The 12,019-nt window shown below is 41.4% G+C and overlaps 1 protein-coding gene across 5 annotated transcripts in view; it reads left to right on the top strand.

Moving 5' to 3' along the window:
- Positions 1-12,019, top strand: part of Ylpm1 (YLP motif containing 1) — a 93,314-nt gene that overhangs the window by 55,218 nt on the left and 26,077 nt on the right. For 4 of the 5 annotated variants that reach the window (XM_045153880.1, XM_045153882.1, XM_045153879.1 and 1 more), the window contains 6 exons: positions 1,421-1,538; positions 3,718-4,141; positions 4,766-4,858; positions 6,225-6,414; positions 6,851-6,969; positions 11,224-11,378. In XM_045153880.1, the coding sequence (XP_045009815.1) occupies positions 1,421-1,538; positions 3,718-4,141; positions 4,766-4,858; positions 6,225-6,414; positions 6,851-6,969; positions 11,224-11,378 (1,099 nt within the window). The remainder of the gene's footprint in view (positions 1-1,420; positions 1,539-3,717; positions 4,142-4,765; positions 4,859-6,224; positions 6,415-6,850; positions 6,970-11,223; positions 11,379-12,019) is intronic. The other variant, XM_045153881.1, reaches the window with a different exon arrangement.

The following is a 12,019-nucleotide window of genomic DNA, read 5'->3' as shown; positions in this document are numbered from 1 at the left end:
ATTAATCCTTAGGAATATATGAAGTATTTTTTTCAGAGGTATAGATTGATCATTGCTCTCATCATCTACAGTAGGGACTGTATACTGAAATGCTCATAAAATAGTCAAACAGGTAACAAAATGAACCAAAGTGCCCCAGATAGAGTGCAGTGGGGTGTGCGGAGGAGTGTGGTGAGCTGCTTCGTAATTGGACGGCCACTGCTCTACACAACTACTGCTGACTTTGGAGAGAGTAGGCCAGCTGCTACCAAATCTCTCTAAACTTTGAATTTATTTTCTTTCTCTTATTTATTTATTTGTTGTTATTTTTGGTTTTTTGAGGTAGGGTCTCGCTCTAGCCCAGGGTGACCTGGAATTCACTGTGTAGCCTTGGTGACCTCAAACTCATGGCAATCCTACTGCCTCTGCCTCCACAGTGCTGTAATTAAAGGCATGTGCTACCACGCCAGGCTAAGTTTTGAACTTATTTGTGAAATATTTGCTTTATAAATAATGGCTGGAGAGATGGCTTAGTGGTTAAGGTGCTTTCCTAAGAAGCCTAAGGACCCAGGTTTGATTTCCCAGTACCCACGTAAGCCAGATGCAAAGTGGCTTATGTGTCTGGAGTTCATTTGCAGTGGCTAGAGATCTTGGCTCACTCATATTTTCTCTCTTAAATAAATAGAGGCCAGGTGTGATGGCACACACCTTTAATCCCAACACTCGGAAAGCAGAGGTGGGAGGATCGCCATGAGTTTGAGGCCACCCTGAGACTAAATAGTGAATTCCAGGTCATCCTGGGCCAGAGCGAGACCCTACCTCGAAAAAACAAAAACAACAAATGAATAAATAAATAAATGGTTTTTTCTTTCTAAAAAAAAATTATGGCAACTAAAGTTTTAAAATGTGATGTGAGAGCTAAGGATGATTGATGGTGCACATGTGTAATCCTAGCACTTGGGAGGTAGATAGAGATAGGAGGAGCAGGAGTTTTTGGCTAGATTGTGCCAAATGAGACCTGTCTGAAACTCCCCTTCTCCAAAACAACGACAAAAACCTGATATGAAAGCCAAGTAAAAATCCTTTTTAGTCTGTTTCACATGTGGTCCTCCATTTTGTACCCTCTGGCCTTAATAATATTGAAAAGTAGCAGTAGAACTGTGGGCTGACTGAATGAAAAGCATGCCAAGTAGATACTGTGTTAGACTGTTGAGGTGGTTCTAAGAACTTGTCCTCAAAGACAGTGGAGTTGTGGCTATAGTCTTGATGACTGGTGAGCTACCTGTGTAAATCAAGAGAAGGTCACCACAATGGTGCTGGGTGATTGCCCAGATGGTTTTAGGATAAAATCTTAATTTTCTTTGACATTAATTTTAGTCAAATTAATTTATAGATGATGTAAACATGCTTTAAGTACAATGGCAATTTTGTTTGTTTACAGAGAACAGAAAGAACAGCTTCAAAAGATGAAGGACTTTGGGTCTGAGCCACAGATGGCTGACCATCTTCCACCCCAGGACTCAAGATTGCAAAATACATCAAGATCAGGGATGTATCCGGTATGGGAAAATAAGTGCTCAGAAAATGAAATGATTGCTACTTTGTATATTTATGTTGTTGCATTTTTTTAATTACAAAAAGTAAAAATTTCCACTGTAAGGATATTATGGAGAAGTAAATGCTTTGGACATCTCTCTTCCTCCCTGTTCCCTCCCCCAAGTAGGGTCTCCCTCTAGCCCAGGCTGACTTAGAACTCACTCTGGGAGGCTGGAGGGATGGCCCAATTGTTAAAGGCACTTGCTTACAAAGCCTGATAACTGGGTTAGATTCCCCAGGACCCACATAAAGCCAGATGCACAAAGTGGCACATATGTGAAGTTCGTTTGTAATGGCACAAGGTCCTAGTGTGCTCATTCTCATTCTCTCTCTTTCTCCCCCACCCTCTCTTTCCCTTCCCTTCTTGCAAATAAATAGATCAACATAATTTTTTGTTTTTAAAAAAAAAGAAAAGAAAAAGATGGGCTAGAGAGATGGCTTAGCAGTTAAGGCACTTATCTGTAAAACCTAAGGACTCAGGTTTAATTTCCCAGTACTCACCTAAGCCAAATGCAGTAGGTGGCACATGTGTCTGGAGTTCATTTGCAGTGGTTGGAGACCCTGTCACGCCCATCCCCCCTTTCTCTGCCTCTTCATCTTTCTCTCTCCCCTCTCTCATTCATAAGTAAGTAAATAAATAAGAGAAGGAACTTACTCTATAGCTCCAGGCTGGCCTTGAGTAGCAGTCCTACCTCAGCCTCCTGAGTGCTGGAATTGAAGGCAAGCACCACCATGCCCAGCGCTTACACATCGTTAAAAGTGTGACAGAATTTTTCCTTCCCCCAGGATTTATAAGTAGATCAAGCACACCTGAACTACCTGGCTCCATGTTCACAGAATTATAAAATCAGAATCCTAATGCTTCTTAATGCTCACATTGTTCCGTTTCCCATCTAGGCAGGATTAAATGTAAGCTCATGGGACTCCCTCTCTCTTTCAACTGGAGGAAGGATCTAAGAGTCTACCTCAGTGCATAGCACAGTAGCCTTTAGACAGTAGCAAAGAGGAGTGTTTAAAGAATTAAGTGATTAGGGGGCAGGGGAGATGGCTTAGTGGTTAAGCACTTGCCTGTGAAGCTTCAGGACCCCAGTTCAAGGCTTGATTCCCCAGGACCCACATAAGCCAGATGCATAAGGTGGCACATGCATCTGGAGTTCATTTGCAGTGATTAGAGGCCCTGGCATGCCCATTTTCTCTCAATGTATCTGCCTCTTTCTTTCTCTGTCTGTCACTCTCAAATAAAAAATAAAAGAATTTTTAAAAAAGAAGTGATTAAATTCTTTTGTTGCTTTGCTTTCAGGTTACATGGGTACTGAGGAATCGAACTTGGGCCTTTTGGCTTTGCAGGCAAACACCTTAACTGCTGAGCCATCTCTCTAGCCCCTTAATATATTATTCTTTGTCTTATTACTGAGTTATAAATGCTTTTGTTTTTGTTTGTCTTGAAATAAGGTCTCGTAACTCAGGCTGGCTTTAAACTTGCTGTGTAGCCAAGGATTATCTTGAATTTCTGATCTTCCACCTCCACCTCCCAGGTGCTAGGATTATAGGCATTTTCTACCATGTCTATCTATAGTTATAGAAGTTACATATTATGGATTCAATTCTTTCTTTCCTTTGGTTTTTCGAGGTAGGGTTTCACTCTAGCCCACACTGATCTGGAATTCACTATGTAGCCTCATGGTGGCCTCCAACTTGCAGCAATCTACCTCTGTCTCTCAAGTGCCAGAATTAAAGGAATTCACCACCACGCCCAGCATCTTTATATCTTTATATTTTCTGTTGGAATATTTTATCCTTTTAACTTTTCTGTTGGCATATTGTATATAAAGTACAATATTTTAAATTTTGAATGAGTCTTATATTGTTATTTTTTATTTATTTTATTTTTTTGGTTTTTCAAGGTAGGGTCTCACTCTAGCCCAGGCTGACCTGGAATTCACTGTGTAGTCTCAGGGTGGCCGCAAACTCATGGTGATCCTCCTACCTCTGCCTCCCAAGTGCTGGAATTAAAGGCGTGTGCCACCATGCCCTGCTTATGTTAAGGTTTTTTTAATGGATTGAGAATCAGATTTTAATTTCCACTCATCTGTGACAATGTATTGATAAGATCACCTCCTAACCATTTGCTTTCTTTTGTAGCCTCCAGGTTCCTATAGACCACCCCCTCCTATGGGTAAACCACCAGGCTCAATTGTAAGACCTTCTGCTCCACCAGCAAGATCATCTGTTCCTATGACTAGGCCACCTGTGCCAATACCACCACCTCCACCTCCGCCACCTCCACCTCCACCTCCTCCTCCGGTTATAAAGCCAAAAAAGTCAGCTGCAAAGCAGGAACGCTGGGATGAAGATTCTTTCTACGGGCTCTGGGATACAAATGATGAGCAAGGACTGAATTCAGAATTTAAGTCAGAAACTACAAAAGTTCCATCTGCTCCGGTGTTACCAGCCCCACCACAGGTTCATCCTTCCATTCCCCCTCCTGGCTCAATGCCTTTGGGTATGCCACCAATGTCCAAACCACCACCAGTGCAGCACACTGTTGATTATGGCCATGGCCGAGGTGAGTGATGGTGAATTTGTATGTGACACTCTACAGGAAATGTTTTTTTTTGGGGGGGGTGAGGGTTGGTATTTAGAGGTAGGGTCTTGCTGACCTGGAATTCACTATGTAGTCTCAAGCTGGCCTCAGACTTACAGCAATCCTCCTATCTTGGTTTCCTGAGCGTCCATAGAACTTACTGTGTATACCCCGGCTACCCTTGAACTCATAGTGATGCTCCTACCTATGCCTCCTGAGTGTCGGGATTAAAGGCGTGCGCTGCCATACCCAGTTGAGCTTTGGTTTTCTTTTTTAATTTTAAAATTAAAATGCATGTTCCAGGGCCTCTTGCCACTGAAAATGAATATTTACATACTGCTTTTTTATCTGGCTTATATGGATGGCTTGGAAGCCTAGGCTGTCAGGCTTTGCATGCAACTGCTTTTAACTGCTGAGCCATCTTCCAGCCCCTGGTTTACTTCCATTCACTCTTAAGACATTTTTTTTTTTTTTTTTTGGTGGTCTCAGGGTGGCCTTGAACTCATAGCAATCCTCCTACCACTGCCTCCCAAGTGCTGGAATTAAAGGCATGTGTCACCACACCTGGCTCTCTTATGACATTTTATCCCTGTTTCTGTTTGCTAGATATGTCTACTAATAAAGTTGAACAGATACCCTATGGAGAAAGAATAACTTTACGTCCAGATCCACTACCTGAAAGGTCAACATTTGACACAGGTAGGCTTCCCAGAGAGAATAGTATTTTTTCAATATTTTATTTTTATTTATGTGAGAGAGAGAGAGAAAGAGGTAGGTAGAGAGAGAAAGAGAGAATGGGCCTGCCAGAGTGTCCAGCCACTGCAAACAAACTCCAGATGTGTGCCCCTTGTGCATTTGTCTTATGTGGATCTTGGGGACTTGATCCTTGAACCTGGGTCCTTTGGTTTTGCAGGCAAGCTCCTTAATCCCTAAGCCCTCTGTCCAGCCCAAGAACAGTGTTTTTTTTTTTTTTTTTTTTTAATTTTTATTAACATTTTCCATGATTATAAAATATATCCCATGGTAATTCCCTCCCTCCCCACCCCCACACTTTCCCGTTTGAAATTCCATTCTCAATCATATTACCTCCCCATTACAAACATTGTAATTACATATATACAATATCAACCTATTAAGTATCCTCCTCCCTTCCTTTCTCCACCCTTTATGTCTCCTTTTCAACTTACTGGCCTCTGCTACTAAGTATTTTCATTCTCATGCAGAAGCCCAGTCATCTGTAGCTAGGAAGAACAGTGTTTTTAAACTTAATTTTAGGGTATAATTGGTACAAGATTTTCCTTTTTGTGAGATTATCTAGGTCTTTTAAAAAATAGAACCAAGTTTCTTAAATTGAATTTAGGGCATTAACTTATACTGGTTCTGAAACTAAGCTTTTGCTTTTTTTTTTTTTTTTTTTTTTTGGTTTTCTGAGGTAGGGTCTTGCTAGCCCACGTTGACCTGGAATTCACTATGTAGTCTCAGGGTGGCCTCGAGCGAGCTCATGGCGCCAATCCTCCTACCTCTGCCTTCCAAGTGTAGGATTAAAGTCATGTACCACCATGCCCATTGTAAACTTGTGCATTTTTGCTTTTATTTATGTAAGCAAATATAATTCTTACTTTTTTGAGAGAGAGAGAGACAAAGAGGCAAATAGAGAATGGGTGCACCAGGGCCTTCAGCCACTGTAAGCAAATTCCAGGTGCATGCACTCCCTTGTGCATCTAGCTTATGTGGGTCCTGGGAAATCAAACCCGGGTCCTTTGGCTTTACAGGCAAGCGCCTTAAATGTTAAACCATCTCTCCAATCCTATAATTCTTTTTTTTTTTTAAGATTTTTATTTATTTATTTATTAGTGAGAGGGAGAGAGAGGTAGAGGGAGAATGGATGCACAAGGGCCTGTAGCCACTGCAAATGAACTCCAGATGCATGTGCCACCATGTGCACTTGGCTTATGAGGGTCCTGGAGAATTGAACTTGGGTCTTCAGGCTTCGCAGGCATGTGCCTTAACCACTAGACCATCTCTCCAGCCCTATAATTCTTATTTTTTATCCATTATTTTGTAGAGCATGCAGGCCAGCGTGATCGCTATGATAGAGACAGAGACCGTGAGCCTTATTTTGATCGCCAAGGTAATATAGTAGATCACCGAGATTTTAAAAGGGACCGGGAGACACATAGAGATCGAGACCGGGATCGTGTTATTGACTATGAACGCGATAGATTTGACAGAGAGCGCCGGGCCCGAGATGATAGGTATGCTATGAAAAATATCTTCCCTAGGAGTATTACATTGACACATGTATGTTTAGCTAAAATTGATATATTTAAAAGAAGCCTAGTAAATGACATACTGCATGTAAGCTGGAGAAGGAAGAGCAGTTTCTAGGAAAATAGGAGCTTGAGTCCCATTAACTTGAATTCTAGATAATTAAATGAGAGCTATAGATAGGAAGGAAAGGAAATAGAAATATGACATTACTTAAGTTTTAGGGAAGCAATTTTGCTGTTCATGGACTTTTTAAATATATATGTAAAATTATATCTAAATGAGAAAACCAAAAGAAAATTTACAAATTGACTGGGTTAACTGCTCATAGAGAGAACTGGGCAGATAATGGTATTATGTTACAAAACAGAGACCTTCCAAAAATTTTTTTTTAATCAAAGCACCTCTTGTTATACTTTCTAGGACTCAGTCATATCGAGACAAAAAAGACCATTCCTCATCCAGAAGAGGGGGATTTGATAGAACTTCCTATGACCGGAAGTCTGATCGCCCACCCTATGAAGGCCCATCCATGTTTGGAGGTAGAGCAATTTTCTGTTGACAGTAAGATGTTGAGAATGTGACAAATGGAGGGTACTTTGCATTGTAGCAATGGGTTTCACTATTATAGTAAATGTATTTAGAAAAAATGTCTCAGAGGCTGGGCATGGTGGTGCACGCCTTTAATCCCAGCACTCAGGAGGTAGACGTAGGAGGATCACCATGAGTTTGAGGCCACCCTGAGACTGCATAGTGAATTCCAGGTCAGCCTGGACTAGAGACCCTTCCTCGAAAAACCAAAAAAAAAAAAAAAGGCAAGAAGGGAGCATCATTATCAAAATAGCAATGTAATTACTAAAATAAAATGTAAATTTATTTTATATTAAAGAAATTTTGAGCCAGGCATGGTGGCACATACCTTTAATCCCACCAAGGAGGTGGAGGTAGGAGGATCGCCATGAGTTCGAGGCCACCTTGAGAATACAAAGTGAATTCCAGGTCAGCTGGGGCTAGAGTGAGACCCTCCCTCGGAAAAACAACAAAAGAAAAGAAAAGAAAAAGAAAGAAATGTTAAAAAATAGACACAGGGCTGGGAAGATGGCTTAGTGGCTAAAGTTACTTGCTTGCAGTGTTTGCTGGATTGGGTTCAATTTCCTAGCACTCATATAAAATTGGACATAAGTGGACCATTTGTCTGGTGTTAGAGACTCTGACATGTAAACATACACACACACACACAAAGAAATAATTTTTAAAACAATTCTTTTTTTTTCCTTTGGTTTTGCTTTTTGGTTTTTTGAGGTAGGGTCTCACTGTAGCTCAGGCTGACCTGGAATTCACTATGTAGTGTCAGGGTGGCCTCGAACTCACGGCAATCCTCTTACCTTTGCCTTCCAACTGCTGGGATTAAAGGTGTGTACCACAATGCCTGGCTTAAAACAATTATTTAAATAATTCTTGCAGTGGTGGTGGGTGACTTTAACACCCCACTCTCACCAATTGACAGGTCATCCCGGGAAAAAATAAACAGAGAAGCATCTGGACTAAATGAGGTCATAGAAGGAATGGACCTAACATATATATACAGGACATTTCATCCAAAGGATGCAGAATGTACATTCTTTTCAGCAGCACATGGAACATTCTCTAAGATAGACCATATATTAGGACACAAAGCAAATCTTGACAAATTCAGGAAAATTGAAATAATTCCTTGCATTCTATCTGACCACAATGGAATTAAACTACAAATCGGTAGCAAGAAAGGCTATAGAGCATACACAAAATCATGGAAACTAAGCAATACACTACTAAATAATTCTTGAAATAAAAAATAGAAACAAAGGCACTTATGATGTCTCCTCATCCTCTTAGCATGCATATTTATCAAGTTAGAATCAAAATATAAATGCAAGCGTGGGGTTGTTACTTGTGGTGGTAAGGGATCAAACTCGGGGCCTGTGCACGCTAGGCAAGTCCTGTAATGCTGAGTTACATCCCTACCCCTAAGCGCACTGCTTGTATTGTACTGCTGCTTGATAACGGCATCGTCCCATTTTTCCATACGCAAACCTACTAGTGGCTCTGTGGCATTCCCTTGAATAGAAAAAATACAAGACCTTTGTTGTTAGTTTGCTTTTAGCTTTTCACTGCTGCACATTGCACTTAACTAGAAACTCATACCTGTTTTTAAGAATAAGCTTCCCTAACCTGATGGCTTGTTTTTAAAACAAGAAGCACAAGTTAAAACTGAGTATTAAGCCAGGCATGATGGCGCACACCTTTAATCTAAGCACTCAGAAAGCAGAGGTAGGATGACCGCTGTAAGTTTGAGGCCACCCTGAGATGACATAGTGAATTCCAGGTCAGCCTGAGCTAGAGTGAGACCCTACCTCAAAAAAGAAAGAAAGACAGAGCCAGGTGTGGTGGCACACGCCTTTAATCCCAGCACTTGGGAGGCAGAGGTAGGAGGATAGCTGTGAGTTCGAGGCTACCCTGAGACTACATAGTTAATTCCAGGTCAGCCTGGACCAGAGTGAGACCCTAACTTGAAAAACCAAATAAAAAAAAAAGAAAAGAAAATTTGATTATCAGTCATGCTTAGGGTAATCCAGTGAAGTATTTATTTATTCTTTATCTTGTTGCCTACTTTCTTTCTTTCTCTCCTTCCTTCTTTTACTCCTTCTTTCCCTCCCTTCTCTCCCTCCTCTCTCTCTTTCTTTTTCTGTTTTTTTTTTTAATTTCCTCATGTTATAGTTTTATTGTTCTTCCATAATAGTCAAATGTGCAAGAAATTTCACAAGAACAATGTCAGCAAGCTCTTAAGAGGGCAGCAAATTCTTCACAAGTCAACAGGTTCTTGAATCCATAAACAGACAAAAGTAACATAAGGTTAAAAAATGTTAGAGGGCTAGAGAGATGGCTTAGTGGTTAAGCGCTTGCCTGTGAAGCCTAAGGACCCCGGTTCGAGGCTCGGTTCCCCAGGTCCCACGTTAGCCAGATGCACAAGGGGGTGCACGCGTCTGGAGTTCGTTTACAGAGGCTGGAAGCCCTGGCGCGCCCATTCTCTCTCTCTCCCTCTATCTGTCTTTCTCTCTGTCTCTCTCGCTCTCAAATAAATAAATGAAAAAATAAATAAATAAAAATAAAATAAAAATGTTAGAGAGGAAATCGCATCACCTTGTGCTCTTCAAGCTCTCCTGCAAGCCAACCTAACAGTGTCAGTCACACCGTCATGTGACAGGAGCCTGCTTTCAGCTCCTGTACCGGAAGGAGTCTTGTGTCATGCACAAAGTCTGTTTCATGCCTGGCTCCCTCAGCACAACTGCCTCTTGCTTCTAGTGGGGAGACACTGAGCCAAGCTCAACTATGGGAAGTGCAGGTTAGTAAGCTTTACTTTGGAGCAGTAAGAGAAAGCCATCAAACCCGTCTTAAAATGTGAAAATTTCACCTTAGTTTCCATTCTAAAGAATGTTGAAAGAAGCATCTATGTACCTCTTAAGTTTTCTACTTTAACCTAATCAAGACTCAGTATTTAGGAGTAAAAGGTAATTGCCCCAATTCTATTTCATGCCTGGCCATGTGTCTTCCATTACCACGACCAGGTTTATGCCTTTTCTCTTCCCTTTTGTATGGCTGTGGCTGAAGGCATTTTGGCTCTTGTTTGAGAGGCCTGGAGTTTTCAGTATTTACCATACGTTGCTTTTTACTGTACCCTGAAAGTAGTAGAGACATTTTTCATCTGTTTGAGTTCAAATTACTTGAAGTAAAAATAACTTTAATGTTTCTATCATTCTACTATCTGAACACAGCAACAAGGAGTTAAAACGAAGTCTAAGGCTGATAGATTCATAACAGAGAGGCGATGCAGTGATCCTTTGGTTGTTGTTGCTTATTTATTTATTTATTTGACAGTGGCAGAGAGAGGGAATGGGCGCGCCAGGGCCTCCAGCCACTGCAAATGAACTCCAGATGCCTGCGCCCCCTTGTGCATCTGGCTAACGTGGGTCCTGGGGAATTGAGCCTCGAACCCAGGGTCCTTAGGCTTCACAGACAAGTGCTTAACTACTAAGCCATCTTTCCAGCCCCAGTGATCCTTTTTAACCTTAGAAAGCACAGGGCATACTGAACAGGAAACAACAGAAATGTGGCCGTAAAATCATGAGATGTGCTTTCACTCAGTTTTTTTCTCTATAAAATCAGTCCCCCTCATTGGCTTTACAACCCTCAGCATTAATATATCTACATCTCATACAAAGCAAGAGTCTTAACATTCTCACAGCAGAAGATGGGTTCTAACCATTCCTCAGTCTCCACCACAGGACCCGGTCACTACCCAGTGTCCACAATGCTAGTCGTGGACACCCGGTTCCCAAGAAAAAGAGTTTCAACCTATGACTTTAAGCATTTGTGACACATTTGAATATTCCTTTTATTCGACATTTTCTTTGGGTTTTCATGAGAAAGGGTCTTGTGCTAGCCCAGGCTGACCTGGAATTCATTATGTAATCTCAGGGTGGCCTTGAACTCACAGCGATCCTCCTACCTCTGACTCCCCAGGAGCTGGGATCAAAGGTGTGTGCCACCATGCCTGGCCTTTATTTTCTTGACTTCAATAGATTTATATTCAGAACTCTTCAATAGATTTATATTACTTTAAATTTCAACTAATTAAAGTTAAGTTTTCCTCAAATCATTAAACTTGGTATGAATTATGATTAGACTGAGAACAGAAATTTACTTTCAAAATAATTATTGTGCTAAGTATTAATTTTATTCAATTGCTGGAACTCTAGGAGAGCGAAGAACTTACCCAGATGAGCGAATGCCCCTGCCAGCTCCTTCACTGAGTCACCAGCCACCTCCAGCCCCACGAGTTGAAAAGAAGCCTGAATCCAAGAATGTGGATGACATTTTGAAACCCCCAGGACGGGAAAGCAGGCCTGAGAGAGTGAGTTCTGTGATGTTCACGACCTTATTTGTGAATCCAAAGATGATAAAAGGTCTTTTCTTGTTTTTAATATCCTAAGTAGAATTTTTCTACTTTTCTGTAATATAGGAACAATGTTTCAAGGCACCATAGGATCTAAATCACCATATAGTTGTAGGAACTACCTGCACCACTATTGAGTCTTAAAAAGGTTAAAGTTTAGGTAAAAAGTTTGGAGGTCTGGAGAGATGGCTTAGCAGTGAAGGCACTTGCCTAAGAAGCCCAAGAACTCATGTTTGAATCTCCAGGTCCCCAGAGCCAGATGCACAGTGACACAAGCACGCAATGGTGTGCACACGCACAAAGTGGTGCATGTATCTGGAGTTCATTCACAGCAGCTGAAAAGTCCTGGCATGCCCATTCTGTCTCTGTCTCAAAGTAAATAATAATAATAATAAAAGACTGGAAATTTTAAAACACAGTTCAAGTAGATCAGTTAGTTGAATTTTGAAGAGAAGAAAAGTGGATTTGGTTTTGGCTGGGCATGGTGGCGCACGCCTTTAATCCCAGCACTCGGGAGGCAGAGGTGGGAGGATCCCCATGAGTTCGAGGCACCCTGAGACTCCATAGTGAATTCCAGGTCAGCCTGGGCTAGAGTGAGA

The sequence above is a fragment of the Jaculus jaculus genome, chromosome 7 (genome assembly GCF_020740685.1).
Source record: "Jaculus jaculus isolate mJacJac1 chromosome 7, mJacJac1.mat.Y.cur, whole genome shotgun sequence".
NCBI classification, from domain to species: Eukaryota; Metazoa; Chordata; class Mammalia; order Rodentia; family Dipodidae; genus Jaculus; species Jaculus jaculus.
The sequence above is the reverse complement of the archived record's forward strand: the minus strand, read 5'-3'. Positions and strand labels throughout refer to the sequence as shown.